The following is a 23,091-nucleotide window of genomic DNA, read 5'->3' as shown; positions in this document are numbered from 1 at the left end:
AAAATAAATATATATCTTCCTTGTCAACTTACGTTGGACAAACAGCAAATGTATGCTTACAACACATTATATTAATATCGTACCATTATTCAACCTTGTAGCCATTCTTTTGCAACCATCAAGATCACAATGAAGTTTTACATATTGCAAAACTTAGCTGAACAAAAACTTTTTTAAGATAGAGTTAATACAATTAACTTTTTTGTGTTCTTTAAGAATGTATCTTTGTAAGAAGGTACTTATACTAAGACCATCCAGAAGAACTGCAACAGAACTATAATTAGGATGAAATAAAATGCAGGCAAAAATCAAGTTTGTATAGTACTGTATACATTGTAATATATATTACCCTTTGAGGCATAGTACTGTATTTATAAATAGAAGAAAGCACAAATTGGCACCAAATCTACATACTGGGGTTTCAGCAGCATGTATTTTGTTTCTTTTATGCCACTTTTTTTGCATTGCTTATTAACACCTTCCAATTGCCAGATTTTTTTTTCACTCCTAACACATGGCTTCATTATCCTTTTCAATGTCAGCTTACAAGCTTGTCAGACTGCAATGTGAATAGCAGTCATAATTAAAGAACTACAGGCAATTGACACACATCCATGATGAATAAGTAAAAAAATTGCTGAAGAGTAGAAAAGCCCCTATATTTCCAAAGACATGTTTGTAACACAGGAATTTCTATGTACCGTAGGTTCTGTTCTGAATTTATAAAGACTACTTGATCTAAGCAGAAACTACCCTTAGCTAAATTCAATCACAAAAAACACTGACAAGGAATTACCTAAAGCAATGAACTGCAACAGGCCAAGGAACTTCCACAGTATTGATGGGATAGGACAACGGAATCCCCTGTATCCTAACAGCAGGCAACACCTAGAAGTGTCTTCAAGTGTAGGATCAGACCAGACTAGCGTGAAGTCAGGGGACTCCAGCAGCAACATAGCAGTACCAGTCCTTCTGGCACAGTGTTGCTTTTATGAAGCTGAAGGAAGCAGTGTATCCACCCTCCTGTATTATCTGTGATGCCAAATACATTAATAAATCTATAGGGTCCAGTGGCCATGGCAGGTATGAAATGCTATCTACAGTAGCATCACAGGCTACTGTTGTCACCGGGGGAGTCAATCCAGCTACTAAAATATCAGTTTTGGGTTCACCACACAATTCAGTATTCTACTTTGCCATAGATCTTGTTATACTATAGATCCAACATCTCAATCTTCTAAAAGTGTATCCCGTTTAAGGAATATCTATTAATTATTAGATGATGATGAACTTCTATGTATTTATCCAGTTAAAAATGCAAGTGTACTGTCCTTATTGAAAATGGTTTACTTGCTAAGCTCTTTAGCCATAAATAATGAGTGAGGATTCCCTCAGTGAGTGTCCACAGAAAGAAAGGGCCTTCGCACCACTTCCTATACACAACCGGTCAGGTCCCGTGAGAATAGATCTGTGAGAAAATGTCCACTCACAGCATGATCATTAGACTCAACAATAAAATACTGCATGCCTGTTAAAGGTATTGTTTATTGATCTATGTATTGCTCAAGGGCATTCTGTGCTCTCTTTATATATCTGCTTCAAGGTGCAAGCACTTAAAACATCAGAATGCTGTTAGTAGATATGGACTATGTGTATGTATCTGCTTGTAAAAATGTTATAACATTCAAGGCTATCATAATCATTATTATTGCCCAATTTATAATTTACAAGGTACTAATTGAACCTAAGAGTATTAATAAATGATCCTGTTTTCCTTTGCATTTTAAAGAGTCAAGCACATAGAGTTTTAAGCTGGCCATACATGGATTGAATCCATCTCTGGGCAGGCTGTTTGTACTGATCCATCAATTGACCTCAGTACAACCAGCCTGCCTGATTGTTTTCATGTGACCACTGCCAATGGCGGCTGTCAGCAGGGATCATTGAGCTCTGCCGGCAGGAAAGCCTCCACGCCAGCAGAACACAATATCGCTCTGGGAGGGATTCCCCACATTAACTATGTTGGTGGGGAATCAAGCAATTTTCTTTCCTTCGGCCCATGGTGGAGGGAAAGAAATTTGCATATTCTATAACCTGTTTTAGCCATGTTTGAAAGCATTCCCAGTCACAGCATTGCATCTCCTGTGCTGCACTCACACTCATTGCTGTTTCTCCTATTAGATTATAGTCTTTAAACCTGTCCAAACTGTGGCCCATTGCTTGCTTTTATCCAGACCTTGGGGCATTATTCCAATCACTATCAGCAACAGTGGAGCATAGTTCCTGCCACTGACAATAGGGCACTATTCCTCCAACTGACACCAGCAATAGGGCACTATTCTTCCCATTGATACAAATGATTGGGCAAGGGGAAAGTCCTGAAAGTCGCTCTTGTGGGACTTTCCTGTTTTCCATCAGATGTCTAGAGTTGGGATGAGCTCTGTCCTTGTCTGCACTCCAAGCGGTTGCTACATAAGAGGATCCATTGGAGCTTTGACTGCCACCTGTCAATTTAGTTTGGGTCACCAATGATTGGGCACTATTCCTCCCACTGACACCAATGATGGAGCACCATTCCCCCCACTGAAACCAATGATGGGACACTATTCCTCCAACTGACATCAATGATGGGACACTCTTCCTCCCATTGTCACCAATAATTTGGCACTATTGCTCCCACTGACAACAATGATGGGGCACTATTACTCCCACTGACACAAATGACGGGACACTGTTCTTCCCACTAATAACAATGATGGGTCATCATTTCTCAGTTAGGAGCTATGCTTTCTCAAACCACATGTTACCTTTAAGACCCTAAAGTATAACAAAGCATAACAATGACACATGACTTTATTTGATACGTTCACATGTTGACAATAATGTCACTGTTAAATTTACTTTGTTTGTATCCATTTTTTAATAATGTAAAATAGCTTTCCAGTACATGTATACCATATCAGAAAAGATTAACCAAATACGCCTAATAAAAAAACAGCTTTTGTCATTAAAGCAGATCTACCATTAGAATCCACACTAACTAAATCATCAGAAGTCAGAATTACAAATTATATATATATATATATTTTTTTGTAAAGCATTGGCAGCCCAGATCACATGGACCAAGGCTATCAACAGCATTGAGGTGTTGTTCTGCAGAGCCTATTTCTTCAATCCGACAGACCCTGTCTGCTATGCAGACCTTGTGTGGTAAAAGGGTCGGCAGGGTACAAATATTATGAATCAAGCATGAAGCAGGGCAAGCATAAACAACCAATAATGCCCCCCATACACATATATAATTATAAACAATGCATCGAAACAATTGTTCTTTTAAGATACACTAATAAAATTATTTACGTGACCTTTTTGAAGTGTATATCTGAAAACATTACAAAGGTCCCTTAAATTCTAAATAGACCATTTTTACATTAATTTATTATTATTTACTTCACTTATGGTCTTATTAAGATTACAAACTGCAAGAACTGTTGTGCTACTAATAATTTTATTTACTGTGGGGTAGCATGTTCTGTTGCATGATAATATTTTAATAGAACCCAGATCCAGTCACCCTGGGTTATATACGTAAACAAGAGCATCACTAATTCAGATAATTCACCATGTCTTTTACATAAAACTTCTCTTCCCATAACAGTGAGCCAGCAGTCACAACAACATTTTTAATTTTTGTTGCTTCAAAATGTTTATTTTTATATATTTAAATTATTACCATCAGTTAATTGTTTACAGTAGGGTCTTCTATTAAAAAGAAAAAACGTTTTTATATCCTATGCAAATGGGCAACAATAATGTATTTGTGCTTAACCTTGCTTTTCTTTGGTTCCCTCTATCACACAGGTTGGGTCTCAGGCCAAAGAAAATTTTCAGCATGCTGTAGTTTGAGTGGGCAGAACAAGTACTCTCTCCTTGTAAGACTAAAATAGCTTTTTGTATGCGGCAGATCAAAAGAATCCAGTGGGAAAAGATGCATATTTGAGTTTCCAGATGAAAAATTAACTAGATAAAAACAGTGCAAAAAGGAACAGAAGTGACCAATTCACAATATGAATTGTTAAAATAATGACCACATTTGGAAGTTTAATCCTTACATTCTTTTATCGGAATACAGACAAGTATTTGAACTCAAGTAAAACAGATTTAACGATAAAGAGGCTCACTTTTATCACAGAACCCAGCCTAATTTACCAACTAGTTTTACTATCCTTAAAGAATTAGTATTCCCACAGCTCAAATTGTAGTCAAGATTGGGCCCTGTAGGATGAATGACCCACTCGACCCTTACATCTCTTGGAGACTGCATTGGCAAATTCTTTACACTTGACCCTGGGCACTTGCCAGAGACACGTCAACATGCAATCGTTTCCCCTACTGGATCTTTAATTCTTTTGTATTCTGGACAATGCAGGAGGAGATCTGAGGTGAGCACAGTGTGAAGGAATGAACCCAGGGGCCTCAACTCAAAACTGGCATATAAAATCTGGATAGAATAGCCCGTCAAATTAAAGAAGTTATAGATATTTTTAATCTCTGTTAATAAGATTGATGGGTGGCACAGTGGTGTAGTGGTTAGCACTCTCACCTAGCAGTAAAAAGGGTTGTTGGTTCAAATCCTAACCACAACACTACCTGCCTGGAGTTTGCATGTTCTCCCTGTGTTAAGTTAATTGGCTTGGATTGTGGGCTCGATGTGAGTGTGCAATGTACAGGTATAGGGACAATTGTGGACACCTCACTCAGGTTGAACTAGTGTCTTTATTCAACCTTACTAACTATGTAACTAATCAATACCTCAATATGTGAAATGTACAACAAAAAAAAAAATCATGGTATAAACATGTATTTGAGGTTGCTAATGAATATTTGTTTTTGTGAAAGCATGACAAAGGTTTGAAGGCTAAGCCATAATCCCCAACTAAAGCGTAAAATGCTGTTTTTTATTTTCCTTGCATGCCCCCTCGGATCTACAGCAAGTGCACTTGTAGTGCAAAGTGGATTTGCTTTAGTAAATAAACCCCAATGACTATGTCTATGACTATTCACCAATGTTCAGCAAACACAATAAACAACCATATATTTTGAGGTAATTAGCCTTTCTAAAAATGTTGCTTGAAACATTAAACTTAAAGTAGAACTAAAGGCAAAACTTTATTTTTTTCATTTTGGATAGAGTAAGAGAGGGTTATACACCGTAATTTTTTTCCCATCTGTGTGTCACTGGGGAGATTTTCCATCACTTCCTCTTCCTTAGCCAAAAGAGGAAGTGAGAGGAAATCTCTCTTGCCAGGGTCACCAGAACCAGTGTCAACATTGGAAGATCTCCCATTTAATGCTTTTGATGATAACGTTAGATATGACAAATAGAGAGGGTGAAGGCACACCATAGAAGGTTTTAAATTTGATCAGCCAAATTTCAATCCATTTATGGGCAGACTGGTTGTACAAAAGTCGATCTCTTGATCGACTTTTGTACAACCAGCCTGTCAGGTTTTGTTTGCTTGATCAGTTCCACCGGCTATAGCTGGCAACACTAATTATTGTATTGTGACAGCAGGGAACTCTTCCCATTGTCAGAATACAAAAGCTCCATGGGAGGGATTCCTCCATCAGCACACTCTGTGTTGATGGGGGAGTCAAATTATTTTTTTCATTCAACCTGCTGGTAAGTATGTGGGGAATAGTGCTGTAGAAGCGTTGAGTATTGCAGTAAAAGCGGTTTCTTTAGTTTTTACACTTTTGGACTATTTAATTAAAAAAAAAACACTGAAGGAGATTAATTAAAAACAGGGCACTCAATCTGGTGCAGCTGTGCATGGTAGCCAATAAGCTTCTTATTTTAGCTTGTTCAATTAGGCTTTGACAATAAAACCTGGAAGTTGATTGGTGTATATGCAGAGCTGCATACTCCCATTTTAGTAAATCCCTCCCACTGTATGAAAAGTGGTGTTGGGCTTTAAGGTAAAAACTGCACAAATAATGTACAGGTTTTTGTCTATGGTGAATATCATGTTCCAAACGAATTAGTAATATATTTTAACAAACCAGCTAGCATATATAGAACGGAAAAAACATTTCTGAGATTATATTTTACAATCCAATTAATTTTCTTGGGAAATATGACAATAAAATAATGTTCCAATTTATGATAACTATGTGAATAACTGTTATTTAGTCAATGCCTGCCAACAAGTGGCTGCATTCTGGCAGAAGATCAATTAATGACCAAGTGTTTACCAGAAAGTCTTACATGGAGTGCTTGTCTCAGATTCACAGGAGGGTCAGCACAGTAAAATGCTCCTATTATGACCAGAACAAACTGTCCAAACAGAGAAGGCCCCGTTTCTATGCTTGTAACCCGAGGGTAAAAGAAAACAGAGTACAAAGAACAGATGACAGATTCAGACTCCGGGGTGCAAGGCAGCTCACCAGTGATAAAGTAAGTGTAAAAAGCCAGCTTTGTCTTTGGGAATGGTATCTCCGAGTGCATGCATAGCAACTGCTCATATACAATCTCGGTTGTCAAGATTTTCAATCTGATAAATGTAGCCCACTGCATATCAAGGCACTACTATGTGTAGTTTATTGTGACTTGTTTTAGGAACTGATATCATCAGGAGCTGAACTAAACACAAGAAAACGATCAGTCACTTGCATATAGCCATTGAGAGGGTCTTAAGACTAAAGCACCACATCAAAAGTTAATCGTCCAATAATACAGATTTGTTCCTAAATGAGATAAAAGACTTGTTTAAACGATCAGAAAACATCCCCATCATGGCTTTAAGAATACAACTGAAGAATACAAATAATCTATAATTATGTCAAATTTAAATAAAGTATTTGAATTATATTTGAATTGTATAAAGTGTTTGATGCCAGCAAAGTAACAAGTAACATTTAATATTATTATTGATTTTCATATGAATATTATTTGATTCACTAGCATGATGCACTTTATACATTTCCTACATGATACATAATTTAGCTGGATAAATATAGGATAAACATTGCTTAGTAATCGGGTATTCCCTTACCCCACCGTATAAAATTCAAAATGCTAACCACAACATACAAGGCCATCCACAACATCGCCCCCAGCTACATCACCAGCCTCATCTGCAGATATCGCCCAACTCGCCCCTCAGCTCCTCCCAGGACCTCCTGCTCTCTAGCTCCCTTGTTACCGCCTCTCATGCTCGTCTTCAGCACTTCTCCCATCCTCTGGAATTCCCTGCCCCAGTCTGTCCGATCAGCCCCTAACCTGTCCACCTTTAGGAGATCCCTGAAAACTCATTTATTCAGGGAAGCCTATCCCACACCCGCCTAACAACTGTCCCTGAGCCACCCCCCATGAAATCATTCCCCACATTTATTACCTTTTGTACCACCACCCCATCCCTTTAGAATGTAAGCTGTACAAGCAGGGCCCTCTTGTCCCTTCTGTATAGAACTGTACTGTAATTGTGTTGTCCCCCCTCTACATTGTAAAACGCTGCGTAAACTGTTGGTGCTATATAAATAGTGAATAATAATAATCATTTCAAAGTTCTTATTTAGATATCTGTGGTAAGGGTACCGTTACTAGATTGGTTGCTTAGCTTGGGTAGGCCCAGGTGAAGCCCAGTAAACCACAAGAGATTCACAAATGTTTGATTAGCTTGCATATTTGCATATAGATTCCTAAAGTTGAACCAATGGGTTTTCAAAGGTCCCTTATCAGCGCCAGCATCTTCTCCTCTGTGCAAGTTTTCAGCTTTTTCAATGGCTGGTAAGGGATGATGTCACTGCGCAGGAGGTAGTCAATCTGGCACACAGGCAGCTGTATGCTGAGATGTGCATGTACAGCTGTTTACAATCCAGTGATCTCTGTGAGCAGGCATATACGTGTAGTTTATTGAAGAAGAGACATTGCATGTCTCTCCTGCAATAAAGAGCCTGCCTGCTCAGAGAACCTTACAGCAGAACTTTACTTCCGCTTTAAGCAGATAATTGCACAATCTAAGAATACAGGCATCTGTGATTTATAAATTGTATGGTTCAGCCATAGATGGATCGATTTTCCTTCCTGCAACCACGGGTTACAGCCAGTGTTAAAGGGGGGGGGGGGGCTGGGGGAGCTTCCCCCCGGCTGGAAGAACACACAGTGATTATTGCTATTGGCTATAGCCACTGGCATAATCTCATGAAAACTCTGGCAGGCTGGTTGTACCCAAGTTAATGAACTTGGGTACATTCAGCCTGCCCATACATTGTTCGAATCTTGGCTGGTCCCTGCTGAACCGGCTGAGATTCTGACTGTCTATGGCCAGTTTAACGGGGACGAAGACAGAATTAATTCCGCTTTATAATGATGATAGCTGGCAACTTGGTGGCTTTTTCACAAATTCATTATTGGATACATAAATGCAGGTACAGTATCCAAAATGCTAAAGTGTTTCAGCTTACAAAGCCTTCCTCAAAGCATGCATAGTAATCTGTAATTTGCTAAACTACATCCAACAATTCTGGCTTACCATCTCTAAACAGCTTCAGTTAACTGAATCTTATGCCTGATGTACAGAAAAAAGAATGCTATACTATAATAGCAGCGCACAATTGTTCTTAGTGATGAAACAAAGAAGATGAAGTAAAGTTACTAAAAAAAGTTTCACCTTCAAAGGTACTCCGGGAAATAAAATTACAAAAATAAATATCTAGTGCACAAGATTCCATCCATATTACCATCATTTATTAAAAAAGCTTGCGTCCTGTTTAGGATTTATAGACTTAGTTACTTAAATAGCTTAGTTATATTCCTGTACCTGGTATGAAACAAACAGGCAGAGCATTGGGCTGAAGTGATTGTATTTAGAATTTCCATATTATTGTACCCTGCATTATTACGAAGCAACTGGCAAATAACGCAAGGGAACAGTCAGTCTTGGTCCTACAGCACACAATATGGATAATATGGTCGTAGCTTCCCTCACTCTCAGCCTGACTCAGCCTCTTACCTTCAGTACTGCTCTTGACCCTGGCAAGTGACAAAATGTCCTCAGTGTCTTCTCACATAAAATTCACCGTGACTGCCTCACAACCTTTCCGTCAGTTTATTTCTCCATGCACTGTGCTTCTAATCGAATTTATTACAGCGTCTCATCCGAGGATGACTTTGCATTCTTTTTTCTAATATAAAAACTGTATCCATATGTGACAAGTGTTCTCGTCAAAATGAATGCTCCTAAATGCAGGCAATCTAAACTTTGGTCTTTAAAAATATTGCCAGCATTAGTCATGTTCGTGCAATCCAGAATGGAGGTTTATTGGGAAAAGAAGAACGGCCCGCTGAAAGCAAAACCTGAAGACAATGTGAAGATTTCATTTTTTTACCAGATGGTACTCTGCACTCTACAAAACAAAGCTACAGTCACATGTACTTCATGAGCCATAGCTCACAGCCAATATATTGTGTTTCATGATAATCTGATTTCTTTGGGGTATTGCATTGTTAATATTGTCTTAATATACCATTCTGTGTGTACAGTAATTGTATTGCCTTGTAATTACTCCTGACCTGCTTCTGAGTTCTTATTTTCTTGTAGCTTAAAGTTGATTTGCATTCACACTGCCTTATGTGTGAAACATAAGTAAACAAATGCAAGTGTACAAAATAGTTATCAAATTATTAGTACAAATGTAATTTTCCCAAAAACCTCCATATACATTACAGTTTTTTTTAATACATTACCATGCTGTGCTACATTTTGCAATTCAATTCTTACTTTACAGCTGCTAATATTACTGCCCCCACATGCAGGTGGCAGGACATACTTATCGTTGGATGCGCAGCCCCAAAACTCTCAAATAAGCACTCCCATCTTTGTTTCCTACCCATGTATGCACAGTCAACTCTATTGGAGCACATGCATGGGTAGGAAACAAAGCCTGGAGTACTTGTTCAGGAGTTTCCAGGGCCACGCATCCAGCGTTGGGTAGGTCTTGTCATCTGTAGAATGGATCAGGAGGACAATTATAAAATCAACTTCAAAAGTAGGTACTTGTAAGCAGTGCAATTTATTGATTTTAACCTCTTGCAGTCCCTCTGAATTAAAGAGAGAAAGGCAGCACAAGGAGCCATTCAGTAGTGCTGCAGTACTCATGTCCTAACAAGAGACATGATGAGAGGAAATCAGAGTAGAGTGACAGAGAAATTAGCTGATTAGTCTGCTGCTATTCTTTCAATGTCCACTCACAGGCTGGGTAGGGACAAGGCCTATGTTACTTAGCTGCAGCAGAGAAAAAAAACAGGTAGTTTGCCCTGCCAGGCAAGAATGTGCTGTGTGACATCTATGTATTTGGCTATTAGACTGAAGTTCATCTTTGAAATTACTTTAAATTCTTAAGGTCTCCCTGCAAAGTGAGGGGTTAATATTTACAATTCCCAGTGTCCATGTCGCTAATATACAATGTCTACAGAAGCTATGCTGGTTGAGAAATCTTCAGCATCCAACACTTCCAGGAATGTCACATGCTTGGTCCCTTTCTGCATGCTGTGGTTCCTTCCTTTGAGCCCTACTTTACTACAAGACAAAATATTGATATACGGGCATGACAAAGGAATCACTAAATCCATTGGGAGACCAGGCATCCAACATACATCCAACACACCAGATCCAAGTACTGGAATAGGTGATGAATTTCAGGAACCACTGATCTGGACTACTGCGTCAAAACAGGGACAAATAGGAGGTATTGTATAGTTCACACTTAAAGTGGTTCTTCAGTCATTGCTTCCCCCCCTCCCCAAAAAATAAATAAATAAATAAAACATTAACTACAAATACTGTTTCTGCTGACTCTATGAAAGGACACTTACCTGTCCAGGGATCCAGTGCTGTCTTCACCTGCACCAGTCCTTCAACGGTCGTCAGGTCCCCAACACTGCCATGCTAACTGTGGGAAACTGGCTGTGATTCCTTGCAATTTCACAGCCAGCTTCCCTTATGCATGCCCAGGCCACGTTGCGCTGTGTGAATAGTCCCGTGGTCTTTTGGGACCTGTGACGTGTCCTCAGAGGCTGTGAGCATCACCTAGGCGATGTGGATGGAAGTAGGAGCCAGTACCTGTCAAAACCAGATACCTGCCCCCCCCCAAAAAAAATCTATCTAAAAGTTGAAGAGGAGTTGGGGAAGGGGGAGCAGAAAAGTGAAACTTCCCCTTTTTTGTGAAGTTCCGCTTTAAAGTGATAGAGAACAATGGAGTGACACAGACGGGAATTGTGCCAGATGCTGAAGATTCGTTGACTGGTGTAACAAAGGTCAGAGTTACATGCCAGTGGTGTGACTTTTTTTTATGAGAATTTTTTCATCTTTTTCTTCTCACAGAATTGATTTAAGCAAATACAGAAGGAAGCATAGAACTTAATAATGGTGGATTTCAGTTCTAGGAAGGCTAACCTACATTTGCTAAATACATTTTTTGATAGCATAATAAAGTAAAATATTAAACAACAGCAAAAGTTCCCCATTTGACTCAAAATCACATTTTGAGCCTCTGACTCAAAATCATAGAAAAGGATGCAAAAATGATCCATACATAAAGTCTTTCCTCTAAAGCCCAAATGGTCTCTTATTGAGACAGTCCTTGTTTCCTTTTCACTTCATTGTAAGTAACTATCCCAGATGCCATCCTTACAATTTTATTTTAATTTCAACATTTTATTTTAATCTTAAATTGTAAAACGGGTGGCGCTATATAAATCCTGTATACTAATAAATTTGATATATGGCCCTATGCACCTGCGATAAACAGAGAAGTGATCTATCTACTAAATAGACATGAAGAGACTTCAGCTGCACTGAAAGACGTAGCGGTGGCAAAGCATAACAATGGAAAGGCACATTCCAGTCAGGCTAGTGGAACTAATGTCAGATATTTAGGCACACTAGGAGCACTGGGAAGAAGTGAAGTTATGGGAACAGACAGAAGTGCTGTCATCATCAGGCTGTTGAGTCTGAAAATGAAGCAGCCAGGAATGGTTAACCACTTCCTGCTTCTATATGTATTTACTATATTTTTCACAAGTAGCATACACTGATATAACAGAAAAATGGAAATTCTGTTAGCCTGGAAAATAAGCAAACTAGCCCAGGAAATAGTATGGACTAAACTCACAATAATATGATGTACATAACCATTTTAATATTTTCCAGCCAAAGTGTCTATAAAATAAATTCTTAAAATAATATTACCTGCTATTTCCATGTTATCAGCGAAAAATGTATGGTTTAGACAACATTTCCAAAACATATTCAGCAGATATAATTTTGATAGAATGTGCAACGTTAATCAAAATCAGTGTTGTGCAGCCATGCAAAAATCACTTGTAATCGGCGGATTTGGTATATTCCATTTAAATCTCAAACTTGAATGCCCTGTGCACACTGTCGGACTTTCCGATAGAAAATGTGCGATCGGACTGTGTTGCCGGAAAATCCGATCGTGTGTGGGCTCCATCTGACTTTTGAATTTCCGACACACAAAGTTTGAGATCTGGATCTAAAATTCTCTGACAACAAAATCCAATTGTTTAAATTCCGATCTCGTGTAGACAATTCCGATGCACAAAGTGCCACGCATACTTAGAATAAATTACAAGACAAAAGCTATTGGCTACTGGCCTTTTTATAGTCCCATCCCATGTGTTGTACGTCACTTTGTTCTGAACAATCGGATTTTCCAACAACTTTGTGCGACCATGTGTATGCAAGACAAGTTTGGGCCAAAATCTGTCGGGAAAAAATCTGACGGATTTTGTTGTTGGAATGTCTGACCGTGTGTACAGGGCATAAAGCAGAGTGCTGCATAAAGTTGGGTGCATTTTACAATGTCCTGCACCAGAACACTGAAGAGAGTAAAGCCAATACACACTGCTATTTTTTTTTTTGTTCAAGCCAGCAGGCTGAATGTAAATAAACTGACAGCTTAGGAGGAGGCGCTGTACAAACAATCAAATATTAGTATAGTGATCTAACCTGCTGTGTTCTATTGTGTTTTGAGAGGGGGACCCCCCCCCCCACCAGAACACTCTGGTCAGTGCTCTCAGTCAATGATCAGGAGCTTGTTTAGCAGACCTGTTTTGGTCATACCTCTTTAACACAAGCCGGCCGAACAGCCGTCTTCTGTCGGACCAGCTGCAGTACACACGGGCCAATGTTGTCCAGTTCCTTTTAAAGCGGCCGATGCTGCCTGACATTCGGCCCATGTGTACTAGGATAAATGCAGACTGTCCCAAAAGTAAATGTAGCATTGGTGAAAACCCGGCAGCTTTCTTGTTACATGATATCCCTCTATCTATTAAAAAATACAGAAATTCACTCCTAAAATACATCTTGCACAACTGCAGCTAAGGCATGTATCCCGGAGTTGTGAAAGAGCTGTGGAAGAGTACCACCCCTCCAGCTAGATCACATTGGCTTGCCAAGATAACAGAAATCCAACAAATGGAGAATGGTGCTGAAAGAACAAGATGAGAAATATTGGAAAGTCTGGACTCCCTATTTCATTTATAAGAAACAGTCCCCTCTAGCCTCTCAGCAGTAGTTGGTGCCCTAACCTGCCCCGAAGAGCTCAGCCAATAAGTAATGGGGGGCGACCAGGTGTGTTTTTCCTTCTCTCTCATTCATTCTTTTCTACCTTCTGGAATTAAGCAGGATGCTACCTGGTTAAGGAAAATATAATAAAAGGAGAAACTGTGTTGCTTCCTATTGCTCACAGTGTAATTTCGTTAAACCATCATACAATTTAATGACATTATAGCATAGCAGTATTTCTAACAACAAATCTTGTTAGCCATGTGATTAGCAATTTTCATAATGAATGTTATGTCATGGTTGTGAACTGTTGACTTGTGTAATTGTGACACTGTTTCTGTGAAAATAAAGGTAAGTTAGATGCTGGACTATTCACTAAATGTTACTTGTTCTACTATGTTTGTAATAATGGTAATTACCTCTAACCATAAGCCGTAGACTTTTGCTTTAAATTGTATACTGAATACTATATATAACTATTGTACTTACAGATAGGACTTTTTACTCTCTATTCTGTAATTGACATACGGCTAACTTCTGTATGGAAGTAACTAAAATTTCAATAAAATGTTTTTGGAAAAAAAAAAGAAAACACAAGGTTTTCTTTCCAAGGAACATTTTCTTGTGCCATTTTTGATACCTCCCAATCTGCATTCACAGCTGTGGGCTCATGTAGTAGCACTTGTCCATCTGTAGAAGACAATCCTAATGTGTGTAAATGACGGTATCATTACACACATGCAAAATACAATATATGTACCTGGCCCTCAAGCATATTATAACAGACATGTTGCCTTGCTATTTGCTGAGAAAAAAAACGAGGCAGGTGTTTTTATTTTTGCCTGTGGATGAACGTTGAAAAGTTAATTGAAAAAAAAAGGCCTTTTCAGTACAACATACATTGGTGTGCCAATAAAAGTCTTGCATTAATGCGCTAAAAAAATCCCACACTCCTATAGTGTATGAAATGATTACACAAATCAGAACGATCACTTGACCCACATAAAAATGTTTTTTAAAAAGTAGCTGTTAACTACCGTGCGTGGTACAGAGGTGTCTGGAAGATAAACTAAGATCTTGCTTCTGCTATCATTACGGTGGTGCCTTCTCGGATAAGGCCTGGTGACTTGAGTCAGCCCCTGGCTTCTTACTTGTCTCAAATATTCCAGCAGCAAGTTCTCTCTGCAGCAGCAGATTGCTCTGTTCCTATCCACCTGGGAGGGTCTGCTAGCTAATTCTTTTATGTGAGGTGATATACAGTAAGCGGGCTCATGTAAAAACCCAGAAGCACAAATCTGATATGTTTCGTTTTTCTTCCTCTTGATTTTTCCTAAAGAATATAGCATCAATTAAGTTTATTTGAATTGCAGACTAATGGACCAATCAATGCAGCCTTAAGAGACATAAGAGCGAATTTGTACATCAATCACTGTCAGGCATTATTAAAGCCCCCTTGATCATCTAATTAGTAAGAATGTGTGCAACTGAATAATGTCCTGCTGACTGCCGAGCTGCAGGACGCATCTATCAGAAGCTGAACTCAACACTGAAGACCAATGAACTATTATTTGCTTTACAGTTTATGCAACGATAATTACGACAACATTTTGGCGCATAGGTGCCCTTAAAGGGTCTAAGGTCTCATTCACACAGATGGAAAGAACTTCCACTTGCTTTGTGGTAATAAAGCTTTCCAAATGATTTACAAAGCAAGTTCCTGTTCTTTAGGCCCCTTGCACACTAGGCGTTTAGCCTGTGTGCATCCAATTCTAGCGCTCTAGTGCACACGAGAGGCACAGGTACAATACCCAGCCCCCCTGCCTGCAGCCTATCAAAGTCAATAGCAGAATGAAAAGTGCTGCTGCTGGATGGGGCTGAACGCTGTACTGAGTGGTACTTGCTTAGCATAATATGCATGCGTTCAGGGATGTATACCCAGAACAGCAGTATTCTGCTTTACTGGCATATGTCCATAACTGCATAAGGCCGTAAACGAGGGGTACAGCATTTAGCGGTAATTGGACCAGATTACTCATAACAAGATTCACTTTCACGATTTACCTTCCCCTGGGAGATGGATAAAGATTTCTATAATTGCATGGTAGAAAAAAAAAATCACTTCAATCCACAGCATGCTATTAGTTTAGAAACATTGATTTTAATTATATTTTATTCAAATATTGGGAATTTTGAAAATCCTTTAACAGAAAAGTCAATGGAGAACTATTATATCACTTATGTGTTGATATAACCCATTGGCTTCCTATAAGTCTCAGTAAAACATAACACCTTTTTACCATGTGTTTATCTTCAGTCAGACAGGTATCCGGCCTACTTATGTATCATTCCCTTACAAAACAAACACATTCTTTATCAAAATGGAACCCATACAGTCAAGATGGACCCCAAAGTTGATTTTGATAGCATTAAATGAATGGAGCAGAATGGTGGTGCTAAGGCTTTAAATATAAATTTATATAGCAGATCAATTAATTTGTACCAAAACCTGGAATATCAACTAAATCTAAACTTTCCTCTGTTACCGACAATACTGTAAAACCACGATAAGAGCACAGAATAACAACTAATATACAGTATGTAACATTATGTATACTCATAGGTGTGCGCACCCTATTAACTCTATGCAGCACAGATTCCCCCCTGCTGCCCCCTACTGTGTCTATCACCCCCTTCTCAAAACGCTCTTCTCCCACCTGGGAGATGTTCCTGGATAAAGAGCAGGGAAGGGGTCGGTAAATATGCCATTTACCAGCCCCTTCTTTTTCTGAATGAACACAGTGAGTGATTAGTACTGATCCTTCACTGCGTTCATTCATACATGAAGCATAGTAAAGTGTGTTTCCTACGCTTCAGTTTGTGAATGAACAGTAAGCAGCTCAGCACAGAGCACTTCCAATTCATTCACTGCCCAGTGCAGCTGAGGCTGCAGAGAAAGGGACTGGGGAATCTCTGTCCTCTGTTCCTTTTCTGTCTCAAAACAAGACATCAAGGATCTGTTTAGACCCCTTATATTTCATCAAAGCCCCCCCCCCCAACAAGGATGCTAAAAAAATAAAAAAATGTAAAAAAAAAATGACAAATAATTATTGAAAAAAAAATAAAAAATTCAATTTTAAAAAATAATAAAAGAATGAAAAACTACTTCACTCCTCTACTGACATGTCCACTGCTCTACTGACACTATTCCCTGCCTATATATACACACACACATTGAGTTCTGGGGTGCACACCCTAAGGCATGGGTGCTCAACCTGTGCCCCCCCCCCTGCAGAACTACAAGTGTCTTCATGCCTTTGGGAGTCATGCTTTTAACTGTCAACCTTGCAGTGCCTCATGGGACTTGTAGTTAAACAACAGCTGGTGGGCCACAAGGTGAGCACCCATGCCCTAAGGAAGTAGGCTGTGCACACCTATGTGTATGCCATTACCTTACTACTTATCTCAGCTAACAGAGGTGCCATTTTACATGCAAACAGGAAATTTTGAACTCGTAGAAGTCACTTACAGAGACTAAACGTGGCTGTTGATAAATATATCACTCAAATGATGATGACCTGGTGGTACATTCACATGGTTTGATATCTGTCTGCTCTCTGATTACCTTTATGGTATTAGAAATTGACACTTTATAACTGATGGATATACATTGTAATAAAAATAATAACAGATACCCCTATAGTAAATACCAAGAAATGACTTGTTTTGCAATCAAAATATCACAAACTTGATGTACAGAACCGTACAATATGAATCCAGAAATCTAGAAATCTATACAATTTGCCTATGTAATTGATGTAAAACATACCATTGACCCATCACCTATATATTTGAATGTCATCACTGCCATGCTATCAATATGTGAAGATCTCAGACACAGAGTAAATGGCTGGGTGTGGCCATGGTATATTGTATTTGTTTACCTAGCCAATTTGAAGGATGGAATAGCATTGGTCATTTCCCAGGTAATAATGACGTGTGACCGGTCGGATTTATTAGCGCCTTAATTGCCCAGTGATGTCTGCGTGTACACTCCCTTTCTCCTCTGACCAGACATCAACAACAGTTCTCCTGGGTGCATCGTCAGACCTGTCACAATATTGCACTGAGAAAAGCACGTTGGTCTCTCTGATTATTTGCGACCACAAAACAGCACTGCACATAATCAGTGCCACAAAGAGAAGATAAAAATAGCAAACTAGACCTTCGGTTCTCAGCAAGGAGTTGAAAGCTCCCAATTAACCTGCGCTGTACACAGACTCTTGCGGAGCTACTAACAGCACTACTCAGCTCCTCTGATTTCACCATGTAACATGAGCACAGCTCCATCCCCGCATCCCTAATCTTCGGTGCCCCCGGAGAAAGCAGCGTCTTCTCCCCGACACAGACACGCCTAATAGAGCAGCCTGCATCCCCAGGAAGCATGCCTCCGACTCTCCCTCATCCACGTCTCACCTTTTTAGGTCTCTTCCTCCTCGTGTTGGTCCCGTTATGTCGTTCCCCTCCATCTGTTTTCGGAGTACTCTCTTCGTTCATCATTTTAAAAGAGTTTCCTCAGTATAGAGCTATGCCATGAAAGCCTCTTCACAGCACGGACCACAGTGTCGCTGACTAGAATGGAGACCGGGGAGGGGGGAATAGGAGGAGAAGCAGTGTGACGTTGCCATGGCAGCGGCTGCCACAAATGTTTATCTGCTTGCATTGTTAAATCTGATTCAACCAATTACCATCAGGATCTGCTCCTTTCACAAAGGAGCTGCGAATGCAACGCCAAGGTCTGAACACACTTACAGATGCTTACATTGTATTCCCTGTTGGTGCAAATAAAGCCACTAGTGATCTATCTCTGGTCTTCTTCAATATAAAACCACTGCCAGATTTATTTCTTTTTTTGTTACAATACTTTCCTGAGTATAAAATAATTGCCACCTTTAATTTACAGTTACAGTAAAACCTTGGATTCAGAGTGACTTGGTTTGAGAATATTTTGAAACTATGTTTTTAGAAACGTTGACTTGATAAACAGCCTATTTCTTGATGTACAAATAGCGTCACGTCACAACTGAGCATAAAAGAGAAGAGAGGCGCCTCGGATTGTAGCAATATGGTTACATTTAACCACTTACAGACCGGAAGATTTAGCTGCTTAATGACCAGGCCATTTTTTGCTATACTGCGCTGCTTCGCTTTAACTGACAATTGCGCGGTCATGCTACGTTGTACCTAAACAAAATTGACGTCCTTTTTTTCCCACAAATAGAGCTTTTTTTTTGTTGGTATTTGATCACCTCTGCGGTTTTATTTTTTGCGCTATGAACAAAAAAAAGCATCAATTTTGAAAAAAAAAAAAACAATGGGGGTTAAATACGAAAGGCAAATCCACTTTGCACTGCAAGTGCACTTGGAAGTGCAGTCGCTCTCAATCTAAGGGGTAGATCTGAAATGAGTGGAAGCTCTGCTGATTTTATCATCCAATCATGTGCAAGCTAAAATGCTGTTTTTTATTTTCCTTGCATGTCCCCCTCGGATCTACAGCGACTTTACTTCCAAGTGCACTTGAAGTACAAAGTGGATTTTCCTTAGTTAATAACCCCCTATATTTTTTTACTTTTTGCTATAATAAATATCCCCAAAAATGTTTTTAAAAAACAAATTTCTTCCTCAGTTCAGGCCAATATAAATTCTTCTACATATTTTTGGTAAAAAAATTGCAATAAGCGTATATTGGTTGGTTTACGCAAAAGTTATAGTGTATTTTATGGCATTTTTATAATTTTTTTTACTAGTAATGACGGTGATCTGCGATTTTTAGCGGTACTGCGATATTAAGGCGGATAGATCAGATACTTTTAAAAACATTTTTGGGACCACTGAAATCTATACAGCGATCAATGCTATAAAAATGCACTGTTTACTGTGTAAATGTCACTGGCAGGAAAGGGATTAACACTAGGGGCGATCAAGGGGTTCCCTAGGTGTGTTCTAACGACTAACTAGAGGAAGAGACATATCGTTTGTTCCTACTTAGTAGGAACAAACAATATGTCTCTTCTCTGCTGACAGAACAGGGATTTGTGTGTTTACACACACAAATCCCTGTTCCTGCTCTCGTGCACTCGATCACGCGTGGCCGGCCACATGCATCGGTTTCCCCGCCATGCATGTGGCGGGTGCGCACCCCTCTGCTGGCGTGCATGCGTGCCTGCTATTGCCCTTAAAAGGTACAGACATACCCATGCAGCAATTCGTGGTAACGAACCCCTTTGCCGTCGTATATCGGCATGAGCCAGTCTGCAAGTGGTTAATAAAGGTACAACATTTAGCAACTCACATAGTTGATGATTAAAACAGGCACATCTAAGTATGAAGGCATCCGATGGAAAGCTGAGACTGGTCTCGGCGCCGTCATCTACGCCATCCCTTCCACGCTCCACAAGCGGTTCAAGCCTCACTTTTAGATCGCTCTACTGCAGGTTAAATTTCCCGGCCACGATTGCAGACTGACAGTGGTGAGAGCCGATGGTGCGGAGGATGGTCTATGTGGACAGCTTTACATCGGATGCCTGCCTATAGGAGACTGAAAGCCGGGAAGTGGTTCTGTTATCCTAAATGGGTGTCACATGACCTCCAGCAGGATAACATGCCATCGCTGGTGTTGTGTGTCAGGCTGACACTCTGCATTTTTGATCGCGGTAAGTAAGAGCCTCTGACAGGGACTCCTTACCATGTGATCAGCTATGACCGATCAAAGCTGATCATTGTGTGAACAAGGAAGTGCCGGTAAACAGCTTTCCTCGGTTCGCACTGACAGGAAGAGCCAATCAGCGGCTCTCCCTGTCGGGGGGGGGGGTTTGTGCTGATATTCAGCACATTGATTATCAGCACAGCCCCCATGAGAGGTGCAGATCAGCTGCCAGTCAGTGCCCATCATTAACACCAGACAGTACCAATAAAAGTGCCAATCCGTGCCCACACAAGTGGCAATAAGTGCCCAAAACAGTGCCAATCATTGCCCACCATGTTGCCAATCAGTGTCCACCACAGTGCCAATCAGTGACCATCAGTAATACATGTCAGTCTATGGACTATTTACCATTTAATTATGGACTTTTTCACTTATGCACTTTGTTGACTTTATGTATCGCATGATCATATGTGTTTGATATATATGGTTAAATGGATTACACCATCCAGTTATTTTTTAAAAGCCTATAAATCTATCCCATAGTTTGTAGATGCTATAACTTTTGGGCAAACCAATCAATATATGCTTTTTTAGATTTTAGTTTACCAAAAATATGTAGCAGAATACAAATTGGCCTAAACTGATGAAGAAATTTGATTTATTAAATTTTTTTTTTTTTTTATTGGATGTGTTTTTTTTAGCAGAAAGTAAAAAAATATATATATATATTTTTTTTTTTTCAAAATTGTCGCCCTTTTTTTCTTTAAAGTGCAAAAAATAAAAAACGCTGATTAAATACCACCAAAAAAAAGCTCTATTTGTGGGGAAAAAAAGGACATCAATTTGTTTTGCGTACAGCATGACGCGATCGCACAACCATGCATTTGTGAGTTAAAGCAACACAGTGCCATATCGCAAAACTGGTCATTAAGGGGTAAAACCTTCCGGAGCTGAAGTGGTTAAATGTAACCATATTGCTACACTTAGAGGCGCCTCTCTTCTCTTTTATACTCTGTAGCTCCTGATGGATTTTGCTTCTAATCCCCTTGTGGATGGAACCTGTCGTTTGTGGATGGACATTTTATAGTTACACAACATATTATATTGCTATAATCTTTATATGGACTATAGACTCAAAGACTTAAGAATGAATGGTTGTGGAACGAATCATCCGAGTTTCCATTATTTCTTATGGGGAAATTTGCTTTGATATACGAGTGCTTTGGATTTTTACTGTAATTATTTTACTTAAAAAAAAATAAAAAATCAATACATTTCTCGCCTGCCACATAGGAAAAAAACATATTTCAGTATTCTATTGCATCATCACATCATGTAAATATTGAAACAATGTAACATGAAGGAGGAGACTATAATAATTGTTAGTATATAGAGAAGTTTTAACTATTGTACCCAGAATACCCTGCTAGCCAGCCACAGAAATAGTAAGGCACCTATTATTTGAAACCAGTGTCATTTTTGTAAACTGCTGTCATATTTAATCTATGCATATAAAACATACTTTAAAAAAAAAAAACCTAAACCAAAACAAAAGTGAGAAATTATACTCAAATAGAAGGCATGGGATATCATTTTAGATAATGTTTAATGTGATAAGACTACACTTAAGTATAACTGGAACCCATGAAGGCTTGTTTCATAGGGTGATACAAAAGGCAATGACCCAGAAAGCAAGCAATTGTGCTGCAAGTTTGAAAATGACTTGCTAAGCTATTGCTAGACTTGTTAGATGGAGCCAGGTATCACAAGTTTGTTACGCAAGAAAGTCTGCAATGTGTGACTCCAGATCAACTTTCTTTGCAAACATTCTGTAAATCTGCTGCACGTTCTGGTACAGTTATGGTGTGCAACATCTATACCTATATTTGTTTATAGTTTTGTTCATGTATTATTTAATGTTTTCAGAATGATGCTTTGTCTTTTAATTTTTTTCATTTTATTTATGTTGTGGCTACTTTGTATTTAGCTTGCATCACCTGAATTGTATCAATGATGTTTTACGCATGATGGGATTTGAAACAGCAAGCGCAATTATGAGATTGTTTACATCTGTGTTTTACTTTGAAATATCCAAATATATTGAGACAACAATTGTATTTCCATGTGATTTTGACAAAGCACGAATCTCGTGTGAAACGCATCAACCTTTTTGTTCCCCTGCCTGTGTTTGTTGCTTTTTATGATTTTTGGATATCAATAAAGCCTTTTTGCAGAAAATGGGAGTGCAGCCATTTGTCTTTTTGGTTCTACTAGTTTTCTGCTGGCAGTGGCAGGGCGTGCACCCCATGGTTTTCAGTGGCGGTTCTCTTTCACAATGTTGTGCAATAGTCCTCCCACCTGAGGGGTTACTGTGACTTGCAGAGTCTTATCGGACCGTGTCGTCAGATAATCCGACTGTGTGTGGTATGCATCGGACTGATTCCGTCCGAATCTCCGTCCGACCCAATTTTCCAACATGTTGGAAATATTTCCCGACCAACTGGGCCGGACGGACCTAATCCGATCATGTGTAGAGCATTTTCATCGGACCAAGTGCCACGCATGCTCAGATCAAATTCCTACATCAAAGCTATTGGCTACTAGCCTGAATGTAGTCCCATCGTAACGAAATTACGTCATCACGTTCTGAAAGATCGGATTTTTCGCCTGTTGTGGATCCTAAGTAAATCTTCACTGTAGGGATGATAGTCCTCTTCCTATCTCTGAACATCTGACACTGCAATGGTTAACAGTTTCAGGTCTTTAGGCAGAACAGCAGCACAGATGGTCCGACAG

General features: G+C 39.4%; 1 protein-coding gene across 3 annotated transcripts in view; it reads right to left on the bottom strand.

The window, feature by feature from the left end:
- The window catches only part of ANK2 (ankyrin 2), a 749,119-nt gene that overhangs the window by 416,475 nt on the left and 309,553 nt on the right, over nucleotides 1-23,091 (bottom strand). Inside the window, exon 1 of one of the 3 annotated variants that reach the window (XM_077476760.1) lies at nucleotides 18,066-18,347. The exons of the other annotated variants lie outside the window; for them this stretch is intronic. Within the exon in view, the coding sequence (XP_077332886.1) occupies nucleotides 18,066-18,149 (84 nt within the window). The 5' untranslated portion in view covers nucleotides 18,150-18,347. Of the gene's footprint in view, nucleotides 1-18,065; nucleotides 18,348-23,091 lie in introns of those variants that run through there. 3 annotated transcript variants of the gene reach the window in all.

This window comes from Lithobates pipiens, unplaced genomic scaffold (assembly GCF_037356315.1).
Source record: "Lithobates pipiens isolate NorthernLeopardFrog02 unplaced genomic scaffold, aLitPip1_a1.2 Scaffold_13, whole genome shotgun sequence".
Classification (NCBI taxonomy): Eukaryota; Metazoa; Chordata; class Amphibia; order Anura; family Ranidae; genus Lithobates; species Lithobates pipiens.
The sequence above is the reverse complement of the archived record's forward strand: the minus strand, read 5'-3'. Positions and strand labels throughout refer to the sequence as shown.